Here is a 23,164-nt window from a genome sequence, read left to right on the forward strand (position 1 = left end):
CAATCAGAAATTATAGCCAATTAATTTGTTGTATGACTTTATCTTTACTTTTATCAAAAAGAGATGCCCCCCTCAAAAGCAATCCCAGGCTAGCTCTTTACATAAGCTACCCACACACCAAGTTTAATCAATATCTATCAATGCTATCAAAAGTTATTTGGCAAAAAACATTTTTCTATTTCAAGTAACAGTGACATTGACCGTAGCCCCTCCCCACTCAAAAGCAATCCCAAGCTAGCTCTTCACATGCTACCTACACACCAAGTTTCATCAATATCTGTCAATCCTAGCTAAAGTTATTGGGCGGAAACCATTTTTCTATTTTTAGTAACAGTGACCTTGACCATTTTTCTATTTTAAGTAATAGTGACCTTGACCTTAGCCCCTCCCCACTCAAAAGCAATTCCAAACTAGCTCTTCACATAAGCTACCTACACACTAAGTTTCATCAATATCTATCAATGCTAACTTATGTTATTGGGCAGAAACCATTTTTCTATTTTTAGTAACAGTGACCTTGACCTTAGCCCCTCCCCCCTCAATAGCAATCCCAAGCTAGCTCTTCACATAAGCTACCTACACACCAACTTTCGTCAATATCTATCAATAAAAACATCTGTAACAAGTTTAGAGGACAATGGTAATACAATCCATGTGCACTGGATACCTGGCCATAAAAACACAGAGGGAAATGAGCTGGTTGACGAGCAGGCAAAAGAAGGGGCTAAGAAGGCAGCAGAATTTGATGAAGCAGAATTCAATGATGAAAAGAAAGATGCCAGTGAAGTCATGCAAATGATGAAAAGAAAAGCCATTAATGAAAAATGGTTAGCACAATAGTGTAACTCTGAGAGGTCTTCTGCCATATATGACATCTTTGTCACACCCGGGGTGAGAAACTCCGTTGGTGAAAAGAAAAGAAAAAGTTTCAGCCAAATCAACCAACTCCTTAGCGGTCACACCCGGTTAAAAGATCACTGGTCAAAACAGACACCAGACCAAACAGACAACTGTTGTAGTGTCTGCCAAGTTCCTGAAACCGTAGACAACTTCATATTCTACTGTAAAAAGTATGATGAAGCTAGAAGAGGACTGGAAGAAAGAACATTGCAAATACTATACAGACATTGCATACCCAATGCAGCAATTACGTTGGGGTTACTAGCGGATGAAATAGAAGAAATAATGAAAAGTGCGAAAGAAGCACTGATGGATTCATTAAGCTTATATCTGTCGGAAACAAACAGGCTATAAATATTTCATTTAATTACTTTTTTACTTTTTTTTAAAACACAACTTTCCAAAATTCGAAGTGTCAAAAAAGTAACAAGAGTGCAAGTACATAGAATAGGGCACAAAGATGATATCTGCAAAAATATTCGAAAAAGTACATAGAGACCTTAGGCGATGACGACGCCATAATTCGACACAACAACAACAACAACAAATTATTTGAATAAAAATGTTTAAAAAAATACTACATTAGCCCTGTGATTGTAATAATGTCAGTTAAATATGTCAGATGCAAAATAACTGGTAGTTAAGGCAAATGTTGGCAAGTACCACTTATAAAACAGCAACAAAACCAAAATCTTGCAATATGTTCGGACACAAAATTCGGACAAAATTTCCACGATGGATTTATAACATTTATCCGCTCCTATTTTCGTATATTTTTTTTGGCTTTTCACTGATAAACACATAAACTTTATACCAGCAGGGTTCCAATGACGATTTGTCTCTAAAGGTCCTTCGGATTAGGATATTTCTCTAATAATGAGTAATGTTGATGTAAACAAACCGTTTTACGTCCCTTCGATTTACGACAATCAAAAAGTATGGTCGTGCACAAATAGGCCTTAAAGCTGTGTATAAATAAAGTTTTCGTACGTTTTATATCTTAAACATATATAGATCAATAAAATGCTTTACTAAACACTAAAAATAAATGTCGTAAATGATTCCATTTTGGCGCCAAATAGCTACTTTCAGTTTCGGAAATCAAACGTAAACAACACAATGCCAGAGAAAACAAACGCATACGACCCGACGTGTTTGCCTGACCTTTTGCCAATTTATTACAAGAAATTATTTCCTTACGGTCCATATTTTAAATGGCTAAATTACGGCGGAGGTGAGTTTAATCATTAATTTATTCACAGCTGTAATGACAGTTCTTGGGATCAAATTTAAATTTTGATGTGTCGCTGGCACTTTGAGGTATTTTTTTGTGTTATTATTGTCATTCTGCCGTATAATATCTTGAGGTACTCATTCATCCAGTCTGCCAACGGCTTATAAAACCAGCAAGCTAAACAAGTTGCGTTAGCCCGGCTTGAAACTGGCCATCTCCTTAAATGAATCGGCACATGTCCCGTTAATCCATGCTTTAAACCACCACCATATGCCTCAGATTCATGTGTACATATCACGGAAATAGTCTATATAAACAGCTGCTTCAGAGTCTTTGACAATTTTTGTTTTGGCAACTCTGCGCGTCCATATCCCACTTCAATGTTATTTTCCTAGCCAAGAATGACAGATCCCTGCGGTAAGTATAATATTGAGCGAAAAGAGAATGGGCACCAAAAATGGCAATGCTTTGTTGACAGATCTATTGATCTTGAAAAGTTTGTTTCATGAAACACTAAGTGTAATAAGAGAAAGGTATTGGCTCAAAATATTTTATAATTTGTAGTTTTTGTGTTTTTATTTAACACTGCAGTGTTAAATATTGTGGAGTTACAATTTAAAAACATATTTTACATTGGCATGAATCAGCTGACTTGTGGCGCTTGGGGAACAAAATGAATATCCAAATGTTAAAAAAGTTCCCTGAACGCTCATTATTGTGGCTATAATGGAATATGTTCAGCTTCAGCAGTTGGTCCTGCATGTTACTGGAAAGAAGAAATCAATGTTCTTCCGAAAAGTATTTTATGTTGTTGATTAGATAAAAAGCACACTGGCATTGTTTTCGTGATATTTTGCTCTTTTGCTTAAATTTCAACAGCAACGTTCCTGTAAAAGTGAAACATTAAAGAATGGAATTACAGTATAGAAGATAGTAATGAAAAGCAGCCACATGAGTAGCAGTCTGCGAAATTAGGCTTTTGAATGAACAAGCCAGAATTCTTAAACTATTGTTTAGCATCAAATTTTTGAACAAGCCCTGCTATATAAAATTCAGAATTTGAGCAAGCCTGCAAGGCATTTTACCAGTGCACTGTCTTGCGGGCTTGTGTTAATTTCGACCACTGGAGTAGTAACATTTTAAAATTTGTAAGTATCTGAAACTTTATGGCAGTTTATGCCCATAACGGCTACTTGGACGCTGAGCACCCAATAGATACACTCAATTCAAGGAGATGCTTTCTTTCCACACATGGGTATGTAGGAGAAGAATTATACTTTTTCAGGAGGGGAAAAAGGGGTGGAAACAAACTGTTCGAGACATATTAAAAATCTTGTCAATAGAATTAATGTTCAATAAATGCCGTTAATATATATATATGCAATAAGTAACATTTCAGTGCCAAAAGGCTACCTCAGTCGACGAGAGTTCTCCTTCACTCTAAAGGACGACATTTACATCCGGTATCAGTCGTTCTCAACTCAAGATGAGCTAGAAAAAGAAATACAAAAACGATGTCCATACAAGATTGACATCGGAGCTGTTTTTTCCCACAGGGTAGGTACTAAATCATTTCTCACTTCAAATGGCACCTAAAAAAGTTTTCAAGAAATGATGCAGCACTTAAATGATACATATTTTGAATCGCTGCATGCCTATCTATGACAACCACAAATTATCACATCTATACACAATTTTTTTAATAGAGTTCCAGTGAGAAAATACTTTTAAACTTTATTTTGTTAAATTGATGTGGGAGAAAAAAATCTACCAGGGAAAATACTTATAATCTTAGGCTTATTCTATAAAGACCAAGGGGTCAGAATGGTCTAAGTGGTATAGGTGTCCGCCTTTCACCCAATATGTTGTGGGTTCAAGCCCAACCAGAGGTGCTTTATCATGGCCTCTCAAAAAGGACACAGTTCTGGTTTTCTGCCACGGAAAAATACTCCAGAATGAATCATATATCAGCTTGCTCTATCTTTACAATCAAGCAAAAATTTTTAGTAAGAAGCAAAGGTTAAAGAGTGCACATGCTGGTGTTCCTTTCTCAAACTTAAAAGCTAAAAGTCTAAAACTCTATTGCAACATTCATATTTTTCAGCCCCGTGAGCACAAGACCGTGAAAGCTGCAGCATTTCAGGCCCAAGAAAAGGAGCTGGTGTTTGATATTGATATGACTGATTACGACGATGTCCGGTCATGCTGCTCGTATGTGACTTTGTTCTTTCTGTATAATTTAAGTTTGCTAATCAAGACACTGAATTATGGCTTGTTTAATAAATTTCCATTAAGTAACTGATTTTTTTGGTGCAATTTACTGCTTTCTATAGACTCTTGCCATAATGTTCTGATTTTTTCCAAATTTCATAAATGCAGATTATGTTAATGAATAAAAAAGCAATGAAATTCTTGAAAAAATAACAAAATCTTGACAAGACTAACTCTTTCACAGCATAGTGTATGCATTTAAAGAAGTGAAAACGTGTATATTTACCATTATATTAGGTATTTCAGTCTGATTTTGTATTTTTCTAAAAGTCGACTTTTCTTTCAAATTTGCAAGGCACAGGCAGTGAAAATAATACCCAGAAAAATCACTGAGTAAATAATCTCCGACAATACAGACGTTCTGGTTATTTGATCTGCATGTTGCCTATTTGTCACTTATCTAGCTTAAAATGTCTTGGAGTGGTCTACCTTTAAATGTCTGGACTAGTCTACCTTTAAGTGTATGCCTTTCACCTGAGAAAACATTGGTTAGAACCCCACCAGGGCATTTGATCTCTTCGCCATCAGGCATAGATATATTTGTATAAATAACTACCTAGCTGAAATATAGTTAAGTGGTTTACATACTTTTTCAGAGGCGCTGACATCTGTGATCGGTGCTGGCCGCTGATGCAGATTGCCGTCAAAATTATTGATAGGGCGCTAAGAGGTATTAACACAATGTGTCAAAGATTTTTTTTTTATCATTCCATAGTTTTATTGTTGTTGGCACAGGCAGTTTGCAATTAAGCTGGTCTGGGGGGTATGAGGAAAAAAAGGTTGAGGTATTGTGATAGCTTTGGTGTTGTGGTTGTGAAATAACCTTGGCGTAACCCATAAACTTATGATATTCAAATGAAACATTAAACTAACAACTCAGATAAGCAGTGTCCTTCGCCTTTGAGCTGGTCATTGCTGAGATTTGAAATAACTTGCAACACAGAGACATAGGGGTCGATGCAAGGAAAACCCTAGGTATTGTATTTTATTGGCTGAAAGTATAGGGCCAAAGTCATGTCAGTTGTGAGATGCATTCATCTGAGATTCATGTTATAATATAAAGCACTTCATAAAAAGTGATACTCTCAATGTAAAGAGACATTAAAGACATGTTATCCAGCAAAAGCAAGTGTTAAACTCGTAACCAAATTCATTATTTTTGTGAAGAAAGATGAATGTATATTTTTGTTAGAACACATACTGAACAATTTGTTTATATGAGTACATACTTATTTTTGCCGCATACATTTTTATCTTATGATCTCTGCAGATGACTTTGGTTTTGAGCATCTGTTGTGGGTGTATTCTGGTCGCCGTGGCGTCCATTGCTGGGTTTGTGATGAGACAGCCCGCAAACTCTCACAGACGGGACGAACGGCCATCGCTGAGTACCTAAGTGTTGTCAAGGTAACATGGAATAGACTTTAGTTTGAACTTGCATATTTTGTCCCATGTTTTGGACACGTACCATGAAAAAGCCACCAACCACAACTATTTGCATCTACGTTTTGAAAAACAAAGTCAGGTTTATCTTCTTATGTACATTAGTGCATAAAATGTGTGTTTTCAATCCGTTATCGTGGTGTGTAAGAATGCAGAAACCCAGGCGTTATCGGTAGAAAATGTGCATTATTCAGTTGAGTTAATTCACGTGCTGTTAATGAAAAGCTTTTTGTTTTACATAGTGCTATCAGGGCCCACATCATAACAATGGGCGCCGAGGGACCTGGTTTCTAACCCAAAGTTAGTCAATGATGCAAACTTTTGCTTTTGCACATTTCAGAATATATAGCTGTATACAAGTATTAAAGAATTGAAATAAACCACATTTAACTTACATATTTCTTTCTGTGTTGTCTTTTCCTGTGTTTACTAGCTAGTACTTTCTGCAGTTGTTTTGATTATTTGTTTGCTTTAAAACACTAAATTAAGTTTAAATTGTTTAACTCCTTCCAACTTGAGTTGTATCTGTCAATTTTATTCAGAACGACTTATATGGACATGATTCCCTTACCCAATATGTATTGTGTGTTAATAATCCAAGTGATCCAGTAAATTTCTAAAAAAAAACTTTCCAATCGACTGAACACTGAAAAAAATGGCGTCTTAACAAAAATGCAACTGTCAAGTTATGTTGGGGCCCTTATCAAGCTTAATGTAAATCCTTCTCAATGACATTGCTCGTGACATCACACAAGTACCTGTTATGGAGGTTATTTTGAACTAACCTTTTTGTGCCTTTTCTTGACATTTAACCGCTTTTTTTTATTACACGAAAGTTACTCATGGTGTGTATTTAATGCAATAATAGCAATAGCGATAATACAGCTTTTTAAGGTTGTAATCATCTGCAAAGGCCTGCAAAATTGGGTACAGCCCGAGTGTAGCAAAGAAATAAGAAGAACAAAGTATTGTGTGCTTTTATTTATTGTACACACTATTAATAGTTCTTATGGACAACAACAAAAATATTCTTATACCTTTTGTTTTGAAGTATTTGGATTTTTTAAAATTTTACACGTTTTAAACCTGTTCCAGGGAGGCGAAAATCAGACAAAGAAGGTTGTGTTGGACGAGAATCCACATCCCTCCATTAAGTAAGTACTGCTGAGGGTGTGTCTCGGGGTTGTGGCACAAGGCTGGGGCTGTTTTTATTAAAAATCCTAGGAGCCGTTACCTACCAGTGCAGTACTTCTGTTGAAATTGTCCTTTTTGTAGCGAACCGCTTGTAGGGTTCTTGATGAAACAATTCTAAGACTGCCCTGGCATTCTATATTTTGAAAACTTGAGTGCTTGATATCTTATCTAAGGAGTAATATTCCTGGAGATAACTTGACATTTGGGAAAAACTGCAAGTTTTGAGAGGGCAAGATTTGTAAAGACTCCTGCTTCATTGTAGGGTTCAAGCTAAAGAGTTATGGAAGTGTGCTGCACTCTGTCCTTTTTGGAAGTACTATTCTGCCCTCATGGAGACCAGCATGGGCACCTGTAAACCTTTATAGAATTAATTACTTAAGACTGTCAAATATTTTTTTGTTTTGATTCAAAATTACAATATGATAATACATATATACATACATACTTTCCATATTCGGCAATTGAAACTTAATATTACTTCAATTAAACACACCCCAAACATTTTTTGTCAAATTCGTAATGTTCTAGTTCTTTACAATGTACCTTTTTCAGTCTTGGCACCATGTCCATCTTCTGCAGCTCCCTGATTTTTTTTTTAAAAACCTGGCTAAAACCCTCCTATTGAGTAAAACCTTACTGCAGTTTATAATGTAAAAAAGTATAATTTTAAGCATGCTCTATTCTAGTACTATTAAAGGAGTTACAATTTTCAGGGCTTTTTCTGCCCATTTTGGGGAAAAGACCCTAGACATTTTGGGAAATTTTGCATCGTGAAAATGCGGAAATTGGGAAATTTTACAGTGAAAAGGAAAAGCTGTCTAGTCTCCTGTGAATTAAAAAATGATTTAATATTAATTTATTTTCCCTTTAAAAGACCCACAATTGCTGAAATATAAATGCTTGGGGTGTAAATATCTATTGCAATTAATCATGACAGATAACATTTCATATCTCTGAATGTGATGAAAATCAATGATTTCTGAGTTCAATTACCAAAAAAACTTAACATCACATAATTTATTAGGATGTTGAAAATGAACCAGTACAGGTAAAAAGAATATCTAAAAAAATTTTTTTTTTTTTTATATTTTTTGGATTGGGATTTTTTTTTGAAGATTGGAAAAATATCTTATATTTTGCTTTGGGAATGGGTCCGATAGTCAGACCCGTGGGTACTATAGAAAAAGCCCTGACTTTATTCCCATGTATTGCAGGTGTTCTATAGACATTGTGCGTGCTCGTTTCCGTGACTACGCAGTCAAGAAGCAGGATTTCATGGGAGATGAAGAAAAGTGCAAGAAAGTTCTTCAACTCATCCCAGATGAAAATATCCTTTCATTATTGTACCATTTATTAAAGATATCATGTAGAATTTAAGCATACCGACATGACCCCCCTAAAGAAAGGGTTCGTGGACTTATTTTATAGTATGTTGTCTCTGATTTTCAACTGGTATGTTTTAATTTTTGACAGTTTCTCTAGTGCTCAAAAACGTTATCACCTAACATAAATTTTTAATAAATAGAAAAAAAACATCGGAAATGATGGGGCTCAGACTGGGACTAGTAGGCATGAAAATCTGTCCAAAGCAAAGAATATCAAGCTGGATAAAAAACATCCTTGACCTTGCGAACATTCCCGTGCAAATCTTGAGAAATTGTTTGAAAAGAAGATGGACACTGACACAAGCAGCTTACGGTGGCGAATGTTTGAGAAGATATGTGAGGAAAGGCGACTGAGCGTGAGTAATTATAGAACATAAATGTGTTGTTGGAATTATAAAGATTTTAAGTGAAATAAAGAAATCTTTCCTAAGGGCTATTCCATTTAAACATATAACCCCCAGGGGGAAGGCACTTCTAAAATATACCACCCCCCTACAGAAGCAAATTTACCCTTACGGGGTCCAATTTAGCGAAAAAAGACACCCACCCATATATTATTTAAATAATTGCCTTCCCTCCGTGGGTTATATGTTTAAATGGAATAGCTCTAAGCTTACAATTGTTTAAAAAATGCCTTTCAAACTCTGTTTTATAGCAAATCTATTTCAGTGTTTTTTTAAACCTTAATTCTGAAGACAACTGTTAGCTGATATGTATCTCCCTGGGCAGAAACCAGTACTGGTCTCCTTTTATGAAAATCAAGAGAATGTTCCCATGATGGGGCTCAAACCAACGACCTATTGGGTGAGAGGCTGACACCATATCCACCAGACCACTCGCACTCCTTAACGATGCACTCTTACTCCAAAATGGAATTACCACAATTAATTCAATTGTTTTAATATACCAAAAAGGATGAATAAATGTCAAAAACAATGGTTCTTATGAGGGATTCGGAGTTTAATTTGAAAGGAAGGTGCAAAAAACATGATATTTCTACCATATGAAATGATAGTAGAACAGAGTAAATCTTTTAGCATTCACCAATCATTTAATATTTTTGCGTTTTCAGCTAGTAAATACACAGTCATAAGTTGTTATAAGTAATCAATATTTTCCATAAATGCATTGTTTAGTGAGTAGTTTAAGGTGTATCACTCAAAATTTATGTTTGTTATATATATGTGTTTCTATTGATTTTGAATAAGAGTGTCACTTTAAACGTTTTACTAGTGCAGGGTTTGTGCTTATAATTTAAGCAGAGATTCTTAAGATCAGGAATAATTCTGAAATGAGGATTGAGAGATAATTAAATGCCACATTTGTACCCTTGTAAAAGTTGTTTTTTCCTCGGACACTTGTATCAGAAACAGTAGGAAGTACCTTGAAATGAGATTGACTTTGAAAACGAGAATGAAATTATTTTTTTTGCATCAACTTATAGTGTGCAGAGGGCAAACTTTCCCTGAACCTCTCAAGACAAGGTTATATACCTAGCCGTTTTCTTTAGTTCCTACGGTACTGACTTTTGGACCCATTCCCCTAGCAAAATATAGGATATTTTTTCCAATCTGGAGAAAAAAATCTATTTTTTTTTATCTGTTATAGTTCATTCAACATCCTAATGAATTGTGTGATATAAATTTTTGGCTATAATTCACTTGAATTCAGAAATCATTGTTTTTCATCACATTCAGAGATCAGTATGCAATATTAACTGTCATGATTAATTGCAATAGATATTTATACTCACACGGACAGATATTACAGCCATTTCAAGTCTTTTGAAAGGGAATAGAAACCAGTATTTTAATAATTCCTCATTTGCAGGAGACAGAAAAGCAGTTTTTAACTGTAAATTTTCCTAATCTTTTATGTAAAGCAATTATTTTTCCTCAAATGGCATATTTGGCGACGCAAATTTTCCAAAATTTTAAGGGTCTTTTTCCTAAAATGGGCAGAAAAAGGCCTGGTTACAGTAAGGCTAACCTCATCTTGATGTCAACATACAAAAAAGAAATGAATCGTAAACAAACCTCTTAGCAGTAGGCAAGCATTCTGGGAATTTAAGTAATATTACTGTACTACTTCCAATGCCTGGACTTAAATGCACAGCAGCTGGTATGAACCTTAAAAGCATTTAACTTGTCTTTTTATATTACAGGCAAGAGTACCCTGAACCTTGAAGATGAGGTAATGTTATATCAACGTCGATAAGAGAGTTGCCATCTAATTACACTTGTATGAATGTGTTTCATTAAATGACCTCTTAAATTCTAGGTTGAGGGCAAGCGTTCCCCGAATCTCCAAGACGAGGTCATGTTACAATACTGTTATCCTCGTCTGGACGTAAACGTCAGCAAGGGAGTGAACCATCTCCTGAAGAGCCCCTTCTGTATACATCCTAAAACTGGTGAGGAAACCTTGTACTAAGTATAATATACATAAATACATTTTTACCTGGTTTGGGGAAGACACCAACTAGGGGAAAAAAAGGCGCATTTTTTTAAGTTGTGGGAAAATTTCGGTGAGTACTTTTCAAACATGTTCGGAACAAATCGAGTGAAATATCAATAAAGCAGTAAACGTAGCTCTCAGAAACATCATATAATAGATCTTGATACTCTAATTAAATAACAAATTGAAGATTGGGAATTTCAGAGGCTATTTTTTTATGAGGGGGGGGGGTCTGGCCTTTGGGGAAGTAGCAGAGTATCTGCTTATATTTACAAACATGAAGCTGATATATATATATAGTTATATACATGCACAGGTTATACAAAGTAACTATAACTAAATATGTTTTAATACATTAGGTTTATGTGATGCATGACAAAATATATATTGAACCTGTATATTATAAAGAACCTGTACTTAAGTCTAGTAAAGTATTTGTTTCCTTCTTTAATGAAATAAAATGTTATATTCCATGCCCCCATTGTATCAAGACATTAATATAACAATATTTTTGTTTTCAGGTCGTGTTTGCGTGCCAATAGATCCCGAGAACATTGACAGTTTTGACCCATTTGCTGTTCCAACTATAAGGTATGTTCAAGGGAGGTAACTCTTTAAGTGACTCGCTCATGGTTTGTAAAATGCACTTTTTTTTAATTACGAAATAAAGTGTGGCAAATCATAAGGAGTGTTAAAACAAAAATACCCAAAACTGAAACCCTTCAGCAAATGTTGATATTTGCTCAAATGTCGTCTTTGAAGACCACAATTTTCATTAGTGTTTATAATGCAATTGAAAATTAATTACGGCTGTGGTGTTGCGTGTTTGTTTGATTGACATTATCAATTGATGTTATCAATGTATCCTTAAGAGGTCAACATACCCACCACTTTTGTTAAAGTCCTGGTGGCCGTGTGGACTAGCCTGCTGTTTTCTGTTTTTTTCTTGACCACCGGCATGGGTTAGAACGCCACTAAAACCGAAATTCTTTTATGCTTTAACTGTATTTTTTTCTGCAATTTCGATATTATAGAGTAAAATAAGTGTTTACAGATGCATTACCGGGAAAACTTATTTTTGCTCCAAAATATGAGCGAGTCACTTTAATGATTTGATGTTCCAACTATAAGGGATGAGTCAGAGTTAATTTTAAATGCGATGATTTGATCCTCCAACTAAAGGTATGTTCCAGGGGTAATGATTTGGTTTTCCAAAAGTTTCAGAAGATCTGTTTGCTAAAATATAACTTTGGCCATTGTAAGACTTCGAGTTATACCTTTTGGCTTGAAGAGAGAAACAGAGGTGCAAGGATATCTACTGCAGTGCTCCCTTCACAGCAGTTAGGTACCTTAGGTTAGAACTATTGTCCTTGAAAAACATGTATGATGTTAAGTTGAAATGCTAGTACATGTCAGCATTTACATTTCAGTACAATTGTTGAAGAACTGAACAAGGCAGGGACAGTGGGTGATGATGAAAAGAAAGTCAGAGGTATTGTATTCTTTAAAGTAACAGTGTGGTAATTCATACAAAAATGGTTAATTATACCCCCACAAACAAAGTTTGAGGGGGTATATAGGAGTGAGCTTGTCGGTCGGTCTGTCTGTCGGTCGGTCTGTCGGTTTTCATGGTTTCCGGACGATAACTCATGAAAGGCTAAACAGATTTGAAAAATGTTTGGTACACAGGTGTAACTTCAGAAGATACAGGTCAAGTTCGATATTGGGGCTGGTGGGGCAAAGGTCAAGGTCACTGTTACTAAAAATAGAAAAATGGTTTCTGCTTCATAACTTTAATTGGGCATGAGATATTGTGATGAAACTTGCTGTATAGGCAGCCTCTGTGAAGACAATGCTTGTGATTGAAAATGGGGCCAGTGGAGTAAAGGTTTTTGTGCACTGTTACGAAAATAGAAAAACGGTTTCCGGACAAACAATACATGCATGATAAAAGAAGATGCAGTGTGCAGTAACCTTGGAGTTATGGCCTCTTTTCAAAGGAATGGTTTGCCATTCCTGTGTCCAGGCGGCATTTGGGGGTATTCATCACTCCTGTGACAGCTCTAGTTTAATTTGAGCTCTTGTTCATGATCAATAAAGTATCAAATTCAGGATGCACAGAAAAATACCTGTTTAAGAAAAACTATGCTGCTAATAATTCAATTTAAATAACTTGTGTGTTTTATCCTTGTCTTGCCCACAAGGTGGTTTATTGAAATTCATCAATTTGATATTGTTCACTGTTCTGATATATTAGCCTGCTCTCACATCCTTATCAAATGTCAGGGACGATCGCAAAATTGGTGGGGTTTTCTGATAAATACAATTTACTGGTCATTTTATAAAAAGAAAAAAAAATGTATTTTGCATTGTAAGATTGCAATTCATTTCACTTTATGAACACGAATAAAAAAAAATAATATTTTACTAGTTGCTAAGTCACTCATTAAATATAGCTTCTGGTGCGCATAATTTTCATTTTTATTCTGTTAAATATTTTGGATCTTACCCTGAAATAAACAATTGTCCTCTATTTAACTGTTGGTTAATGCTTCAAGAAGCCATAGACTTCCTTTCAAATAAAAAAATCTTTTAAATGAATGAAATAACACACGCATTCAAATATTTTTCACAGACTACAACATGACCTCGCTGAAGCCGTGTATCGATGTGTTCAACAGATTTCTGTCTGGCCTAGAGAAGTCCTGGCAGGGGAAAATGATTGAACAGAGTGGTGAGTTGCAGTTTTAAAAAAATTAAACAAGCCACCAAGCCAAATGAAGAATGGCCATTTTAAAAAAATATTGGTTATATATTTGGCTTAGAGCTATTTTATTTTTAAAAACATATAACCCCCCCCCCCCCGAGGGGAAGACACTTAAATTATGCCACCCCCCTACAAGTAGCAAATTTCCCCTTGTGGGGTCCTTTCTAAAAGACACCCACCTATATACTATCTAAATAATTACCTTTCCCCCTTTGGATAATATGTTTTAATGGAATAACCCTTAAAGGTAATATTCCCAAATTGATATCAACTAAATCATGATATTTGGACAAATCCAAGAAAATCTTAAGTTTGATAACTAGTTTTAGAAGACATATTGATCTATTATCGGCCCAATTTTTTATCTGTCATATTTTTTATATAACAGTTATTGATTTTTATTTATTTTTCAGATATAAAGATGGAGTTCTGATGGAAAATTCAAAAAAGGATCTATGCGATGTCTGGAATAGTCCATATTTTTTAAACTTGTTACTCTTGTCTGTGAAATTAATGATAGATCGAGATATTCTGGGAAGCTGGTTTGGACAAGCCAAAGATTGCAGAACATTATAGATAATCTCTATCATTTTAATCAGAAATAGTATTTCAAAATATTTAACTGTGTAAGTTGTCATTGGTCATTTGAATCCATCATACTAACTACAAGAACATGCGCTCAAATGTACTCATGCAGGTTAAGCTGGTTGAGCCAAGTCATCTAATTTATATAAAAAAAAATGTATGATAGGTTTGAAAATGTTAAAGCTGCACTCTCACAGATTAACCATTTTTACTTTTTTATTTTTTGTTTGGGAATGCGCAATTTTTTGCATAAATATCTGCAAACCAGTGATAAAAGACTGCTAACAAAAAATCAGATCCGAGATTTTCATTTTTCCGTTCTAAAAATAATGTTTTATGGCTTAAACCGTTACTTTAAGATTTAAGAAAAATGCATAAAACATCATTTTTTGAACTTCAATATAAAAATCTGCGATTTTTTTTTGTCAGCAGCCTTAAATGACTAGTTTACGTGCATTTGTTCTTTTTGAATAAATTGGGTCGTTCCATGACAAAGAATAAAGAAGTTGTCAAAACGTTCAATCTGTGAGAGTGCAGCTTTAAACAATCTTTATAACCCCTGTAGTAAAATTTAATGCTAACACTCCATGGTATAAAGTATCCTATGAAAATTACTTTGGAAAGAAAACAAGTAGAAAATAGCTGTTGGCTTGTCCAACTTGCAATAAGCAGTAGCAATGAGCTATTGGCATTCTTCGTCTGGCTTTCCATTATTTAATCTTAATGGTAAATGGTAGTATGATTGAAGGTTTCAAAACATTGCATATTGATATACTTGTTTTTCTGTTATACCTATTTATAATGTATGCAATAAATATCAAACGCACATGTATGATTCTTTTTTTGTAATAGGGCAACGTTAAAAGAAGGGAATGGTCTCAAGAATGCCTCGTTGTGATTTCTTTAATGTTTTAACACCTCTGAGTCTGTCCGAAAAAAGCACAAAATGTCAGAAAAATCGTGCTTAAAAGTTAAATTATTTTTTAAGATATATATGAATACAGCTTAATACACCAGAATGATGACGCTAAACACATGAGTAGCAAGGCCACTTTCTCTCGCTTGTAATGTTATTTGTGTTGCAAAAGACACAACTGTCAAGCACGACAAACAAAAGATGGAATGAAAATAAGCGCAGAATTTCTTTCTAATAAAGTGCCGCAAGGTGGAACAATTAATCAGAATACAGGAAAAAAACTAATTCCAACCGGAGGTTATAAAATAGTTAATACACGCTGAATAAATAGCTAATTTATAGAAAAATAAATTGAAAATTATCCTCAGCTCTCCTATTTGACACGAACGCGACAAATTAATACCTCTGCAAGTGTCGGAGTGACAAATGATTGTAAGATCGTACCTTGCATGACAAAGATAGGGACTGGACACATACTGTTCTCTGTAAGTCTTAAATGGCAATACATACTTGGTTCGGAATGTTTCTGTGAACTTGAACGCGAAGGTAGGGACAGTTGTCTTAAGAACGACACGAGAGACGACCTCATACACGATCGGGGTTTTAAATTGTTCGACAGAAGTGACCATAAAATAACAATATCAGTGAAGAAGACACTTCTGTCGAAACATCAATAAATTATATGTACCGAACACGAACTATTAGCAGTAAAGCTTATATGGCAAAACATACTTCGATCAGGAGATTGCTGTGATATTGTATGTGGAGACATGTCTTGCGCTCGACACGTTATGTTGGGCACATCTGCCACATCTTTTTAAAATTCGACCGTAAATAAGAAAGATACGGACCGGAAAAAAACCGGGACGGACGAACGTAACGACGCCCGTGGTTCCTATAAAACTCGCACTTAGAAATGGATAATAAAAGAACAAGAAATAAACGACACACCAATTGATAGGCATATTTATTGCTAAATTGTCGTGCCACAATAACAAATACACAGTTATAAATAAAATCCACAACCGTTACTATACACCAACATATATTATCAAAGAAACAATCAAATGATGAATTCACATGAAAAGCTCATGGCTTGCTTCTTCTTAATCTTTTGTGAATGACACTATGCCACTGTAGTATGAAATAACTCGTAGAAATATTTTCCTCAAAGTTCAAATAACAAACCGCAAAATGAAAAGGGAAAACGCAACTTTCCCTTTTCAGCATGGTAACATTTTTATTCAACAGAAACCCTTTGTAATGTTCTCAAAGCATTTCTGTAGGATTAGAAATATTTTTGGGAATATTACCAAACACTTCATAGTATGGTATTGAAGAGTTATAGTGTGGTTTTCAACATTTCTGGTAATATTCCCAAAAGTATCCATAGTATGCCAGGTTTTCTGGGAATATTACCAATTTGATCTTGAAAATTTGGTAACATTACCAAAACATTTTGAAAATAATTCCTAACACTTTGTAGTATAGTATTGAAAGTTGTGGTGGGGGTTTCAACATTTGTGGGAACATTCCCAAAATAATCAATACTATGCCGAGAGATTTTCTAATATATTCTTCAACTATGAAAAGTCACAAATATTTGGTAATATTCCCAAAAAAATGATAAACATTTTCTGCTAGGATTCTGAATTTAATGTCCAGGTTTTCTGGGAATATTACAAATTTGATCTTGAAAATTTGGTAACATTACCAAAACATTTTGAAAATATTTCCAAACACTTTGTAGTATAGTATTGAAAGTTGTGGTGGGGGTTTCAACATTTGTGGGAACATTCCCAAAAAATCCATACTATGCCGAGAGATTTTCTAAAATATTTTCAGCTATGAAAAGTCACAAATATTTGGTAATATTCCCAAAATAAGTGATGAACATTTTCTGCTAGGATTCTGAATTTAATGTCCAGGTTTTCTGGGAATATTACCAATTTGATCTTGAAAATTTGGTAACATTACCAAAACATTTTGAAAATATTTCCAAACACTTTGTAGTATAGTATTGAAAGTCGTGGTGGGGGTTTCAACTTTTGTGGGAACATTCCCAAAAAAATCCATACTATGCCGAGAGATTTTCTAAAATATTTTCAGCTATGAAAAGTCACAAATATTTGGTAATATTCCCAAAATAAGTGATGAACATTTTCTGCTAGGATTCTGAATATAATGTCCAGGTTTTCTGGGAATATTACCAATTTGATCTTGAAAATTTGGTATCATTACCAAAACATTTTGAAAATATTTCCAAACACTTTGTAATATAGCTTTGAAGAGTTGTGGTGGGGGTTTCAACATTTGTGGGAACATTCCCAAAATAATCCATACTATGCCGAGAGATTTTCTAAAATATTCTTCAACTATGAAAAGTCACAAATATTTGGTAATATTCCCAAAATAAGTGATGAACATTTTCTGCTAGGATTCTGAACATAATGTTCAGGTTTTCTGGGAATATTACCAATTTGATCTTGAAAATTGGTAACATTTTGAAAATATTTTCAAACACTTTGTAATATAGTATTGAAGAGTTATGGTGTATTTTTAACATTTCTGGTAATATTACCAAAAGTATCCATAGTATGTTGAGAGGTTTTCTAAAAGTTTATAAAAACTAGGGGGTATTTTTCTGAATTATGAACATTTTCGGCTAACATTCTAAAATTCGTCTTTGAAATAACGTCCAGGTTTTCTGGGAATATTACCAAAGTTAATCTTGAAATTTGTGGTAACATTACCAAAATCTTTCTGGAATATTACCAAACATTTCATAGTATAGTATTTAAAGTTGTAGTGGGCGTTTTAACATTTTTGGGAACATTCCCAAAACTATGGATATTATGCCCAGAGATTTTAAAAATATTCTTCAACTATGAAATAATATAATGGTAATATTCTCAAAATAAATGATGAACATTTTCTTCTAGGATTCTGAATAAAATGTCCAGGTTTTCTGGGAATATTAGATTTGATCGTGATATTTTGTAACATTACCAAAATTATTTGAGAATATTACCAAATGAACTGAAACAGACTAATTCAACAAAAAGCCTTTGAAAACCCACAAATAGTTTCTGTAGGACCAAACAGTTCATAGTATAGTATTGAAAACTGGGTCTTTTCAACATTTTTGAGAACATTCCCAAAATAATCCATATTATGCCGAGAGATTTTCAATATCATTCTTAAACTAGGAATAGTCACAAATATTTGGTAATATTCCCAAAATGAATTACGAACATTTTCCGTTATCGTTCTCAAATTCATCATGAATACAATTATATTATCTTGAAATATTTGGTAACATTACCAAAACTTTTTTGGGCATATCAAAAGATGAATTGAAATAAAATAATCCAAAAGAAAAAGCTCCACGTGGGCTGCTGTAGGACATGAATTATTCTGGGAATATTACCAAAATCTTCATTGCATAGTATTAAAATTAACAGCAGGTTTTTCAGCATGTTTGTAATATTCCCAGAATAATCTATAGTATGACTAAAATTGTTCTAAACATTTCTAAAACATGCAATATTCGGAAATGTTTGATAATATTTCCAATAAAAATATAAACATTTTATAATAAGAGATGTTTGTCAAACATTAATCCCCACCACCCCCTGAGAGCCATGTTGTCAGGATTGTTTGAACAATCGAAATATGCATGGACTTAAATGACAGCTGATTGGTCATGGCCATTAGATGACTTTAAGGCAGTTTAAAGATTATGACCATTCAAAGTGTGAGGATAGTAGACATAGTATTCAATCGTGTTCAGATGATAACAGATATTTGCAGATAAAATGTGTCCTCTTAGAAGGGAATAAGTATAAACGACAACATTTTAATGGCGAATATGAGTTATGACCATGACTTTTGACTCTAATAAGTGTTGATTGATAGAACGACATAGATCACATATTCCTGGTTGTTTAAACCTACTAGAATGTTATTTCAGTATTACAGCTATGTCTCTTGCAATTTTACAATTTGACAATAATTATTTTAAATACAAGTGTGGACTTTCGCATATTATGATTTAAAAAAAACACAGAAAAGAACAGAGCAGACGTTTATAAGTCATATACATCAGAACATTTTCTAAACACATACACTTAGGTTTTTGATATCAAATGCTTGTACATGGTTAGTGCTATGGTTAAAGACACAAATATGTTGACGTAAAGGCAGCAGTATCAGAGGATGAACTAAATTGATAATAATAATAATAATTATTAGGAATAACATTACGAATACATACTGATTCTTTAACATAATCGCAGAGCTTAACCAGCTCACATTTATTGACAGAGTTAAATGTATTTCTGGGAATATTACCAACTAAATCTTGAAAGGTTTGGTAACATAACCAAAACAATTCGGGGATTCTTCAAACTTTTCCAACATCCAGTCAACTCTACAGTTGAAATCCTTCGTCTATACTTTTTCTCTAGCCCTGATGATCTGGCTCTGGGATACATTGCTATGAAAACATCATCTCCTACATGGCTGTAGACGTTGCACTTCCCCTGTTTTCTTAAGCTTTAATAACCTCCGAACTGGTCTGCCTTTTCCTGTTTTACTTGTCTGAAAAATAATTATAATTGATTAAACATTATCTATGAACTTTTTTTACAAGCAATTAAAATTTAACACGGTGCATAAATATGAACTGGTCTGCCTTTTCCTGTTTTACTTGTCTTAAAAATAATTATAATTGATAACATATCTATGAACTGTTTTTTTAAGCAATTAAAATTTAACACGGTGCATAAATATGATCTATTTATTTATTGTTCTTTATTATTTAAAAAATAATACATGACTTTATGGGGTAACTTAATTGTAAAAAGTACAGTCTTCTGCAGCAAATTTTCCCATTTTTGCAGGCAGTTGAATACATACATGGGTTTCTTTGGTGTTGATGTATGAAGTGGCTGTGTGGGTTCCTCTGGACTAACAACAGCCAATGGTTCATCGGACTCCTGAATTAAACCGTCATGTTAGTATTGTATCATGACTTTTTTTCCAGTTTTACTTCTTTATGTGCAAAATTAAATATAATGTCAAGAGTTTGTGCCTTCCAAACTTATCATTCTAATAGAGGTTACACAGGGTCACTGCTTATTTCTGTGATAATGATCTGAAGCAACATATAAGCCACAGTATTATAAATACTCCTGACTGCCCAGCTGGTATTCAATTCCAATGCACATGTTTCAAACGAGCTGTACATCTTATTTTTAACTTTTTTTGTCGTTCATTAAATTTCATTTGATTCAGTTAACTTGAACTTTTAAGTTGAAGAATTTTGTTGTATACCATTATACTTACATAAACAGTTTAGAATGATCTCTATTTGTGGGATATATTTTTAATAATAAGAGCTATCACTAAATGTCATGAATATCCCCACACGCCCAAGTCAACTCATTTTAAATACGACCTCGTATGACAAAATTGAAGACCGAACACAAGCTATCGCCAGTTAGGCTGATAAAGAAATGATACGAAAAAAATGACTTAGAGATCCCTTTATCAATTTCAAGAAGTGTAATGAAAACATTGTGATTTCAGTTTTAACTTTTAATTTATCAATTAGTGTAGGCCAATTCTCTATGTATGCAAATATTTACCCCATTCTCAAGATCATTTTGATACATGCAATAACTCACCACAAGCTTAACACTGCAGTATCAGTCAAAACAAAGATCATCTGGGAATACACACATTCAACAGCCCAGCAGGATGGCCCACAAAGTGGTAATTAATTGACTGGTACAATTTCATGGTGATTTCATGGACTGATTAGCCTTTTTCTCAAAATGAGGAGTAAAAGGGAGGCAATTTCTCTGAATTGTAGAGCGCAATGGACTTAGTTTAATGGCACAAGCTAATTTTTATTTTTCGCCAACTACCTTAGGATAACGGCAATCTACATGCCAATGGTACTTACTAAAATATTGAAATTCTAACCCTTGTAGAAAAGTAGTTTTCAGTTTAAACGCACAAAGGCTTATATTTATAAACCTATTGACCACTATACACGAGGTTATGAACACTTGCAGTCCTGCAGTTAATGCCGCTACTGAGCATCAAGCTGATGCTCGGGCTTATCAGTGGAACTAATCTTACATAACTGTAAACTGACCACTTGACCCTTTCCCTGCTGGGAGCTGTTTGCCTGACTAATTTGAGAGTAAAAGCTATTCTTGTCTTGAGATTTGGGCCATTTTATATTAGGAGGTTTTTCTTGGTATTTCAACTTTCGCTTTCTTGATTATTAAAATAATATTATTATCGAATGCTTTTGTATAAATTTTGTATATCATATTTATTATTATTATTATTATTATTATTATTATTATTATTATTATTATTATTATTATATACGGTAGTCCAAAATCCACTATACTGACGCCCATCAAGTATCATTGTGCAATGTTTAAATGACGTCATAAAACAAGTTCGTCATGAATGTAACATTTATTACGAAATCATGTATCTTTTAAGTGATTTAAACCATTGATATATATATTAATAACATGTTGATCCGGAATGTCTTATTCAACTGTTGTTGATGTTTTAAGATATTGATTTCAGTCAGTAAGCGCCTCGTGCGACTTTAGTTGAATTCCATCTCCCTAATCAAAACGCACTAATAATAAGTTATTACCCTGTTATGAGATGCTTTAATATACATATATTTTCTTTTTCGCAAAGAGAAAATAATATGGAGAAAATATATATTTCTGGAAAAATGCTCTACATACATTGTATTACAGAAACATGTAATAAAAGTTCAGTGACTGCTGTGATTAAAAATTTACATCAACTGTGCATGTAGGAGTGCAAACGATCAGAAAAAGTTGGATAATTTTAAATATTATATTAAAATAAAATGAGTCATATAACGTTCAAATATACTGATATGATATCAAAAGTCCGGACATAGTGGTTTAAGATACAATTTTGCTTTGTTGTGATCATTTCTCATATGATGATATTAAACTGCTTTGAAACAAGTATGTAGTGTGTATAATGTTTAATCACTCTTCTAATGAAGAATGTTCTCACACAACAATGTAAATTAAGAAGAGAAATCTTACAAAGAAAACAAACGTTGATTTAACTGTGTCAGTAAAGAAGATTTTAATCGCTGTTTCAAAAGCTATATTTTAGGAAATGAATTTTCTAGAAAATTACATAAACGAAGATACACAAACATAAAAAGGGCTTATATAATTCACATGAAAAGTGGGCAATGATGTTTTTTTGAAATGCATTTTAGCAAAGACCACTATGTCAATGTATCAATAGAAACCTATGAAAGTTCAGTTTCAACATCAAGGTAATATAATGCTCAGATTAAAAAAAATAAGTTGTAAGCTGTGTTATAAGTAATAAGAATATCTAAGTACATCAATATATGACCTTATTTTTTGGCAAATGGTTAAAATATTACATTTCTTTTAATATTACATCTTATGCCCCTATAAAATGGGGGGGGGGGGGCATATAGATTTGCCCTTGGTCGTCCGTCTGTCTGTGATTCCGTCAGTAGGTAATATGCCAACTTGTGTTACTTAAAACTCGATTATATTACCTAAAGTCCAGAAACCTCGGGCGTTATTTAGGTAAGGACGTTTTGCATCTCGGGTTTCGTTTCCCACTGCACTTAGTAAAACCAGAGTTATTATAATTTAATCAAAAAAGTATTTCACAGGAAAACATACGAACCTCAATCCAAGTGATGACTTCAGAGTTTACAAACTTTAGACTTTATAATTATGAGACTGTTAGCAATTGGATAATGTTGCTATGATTTAATACGGTTGAATTACGCGTAATCATCCTAAAGTGAAAAATAGCAATGCATTAAGTTTGCAGTATTCTTTTCTTGTTCCAAAAATGCAGCAAAAGAAAGTATTAATTTTCATTTGTTGTGAAAATTGCGAAAAACATATTTTTTAAATATAACCATATATAACAAACTT

General features: G+C 33.8%; 1 protein-coding gene across 1 annotated transcript; it reads left to right on the forward strand.

The window, feature by feature from the left end:
- Window positions 1-1,972: 1,972 nt before the first annotated feature.
- Window positions 1,973-15,062, forward strand: LOC128240822 (DNA primase small subunit-like). The gene is made up of 13 exons (XM_052957728.1): window positions 1,973-2,134; window positions 3,534-3,691; window positions 4,239-4,345; window positions 5,002-5,075; window positions 5,676-5,812; window positions 6,944-7,002; window positions 8,257-8,369; window positions 8,677-8,783; window positions 10,708-10,840; window positions 11,406-11,475; window positions 12,315-12,376; window positions 13,520-13,618; window positions 14,065-15,062. The coding sequence occupies exons 1-13, from the start codon at window positions 2,020-2,022 to the stop codon at window positions 14,082-14,084; spliced, it is 1,254 nt and encodes a 417-aa protein (XP_052813688.1). The 5' UTR covers window positions 1,973-2,019; the 3' UTR covers window positions 14,085-15,062.
- The last annotated feature ends 8,102 nt before the right edge of the window (window positions 15,063-23,164 follow it).

The sequence above is a fragment of the Mya arenaria genome, chromosome 7 (assembly GCF_026914265.1).
Source record: "Mya arenaria isolate MELC-2E11 chromosome 7, ASM2691426v1".
NCBI lineage: Eukaryota > Metazoa > Mollusca > Bivalvia > Myida > Myidae > Mya > Mya arenaria.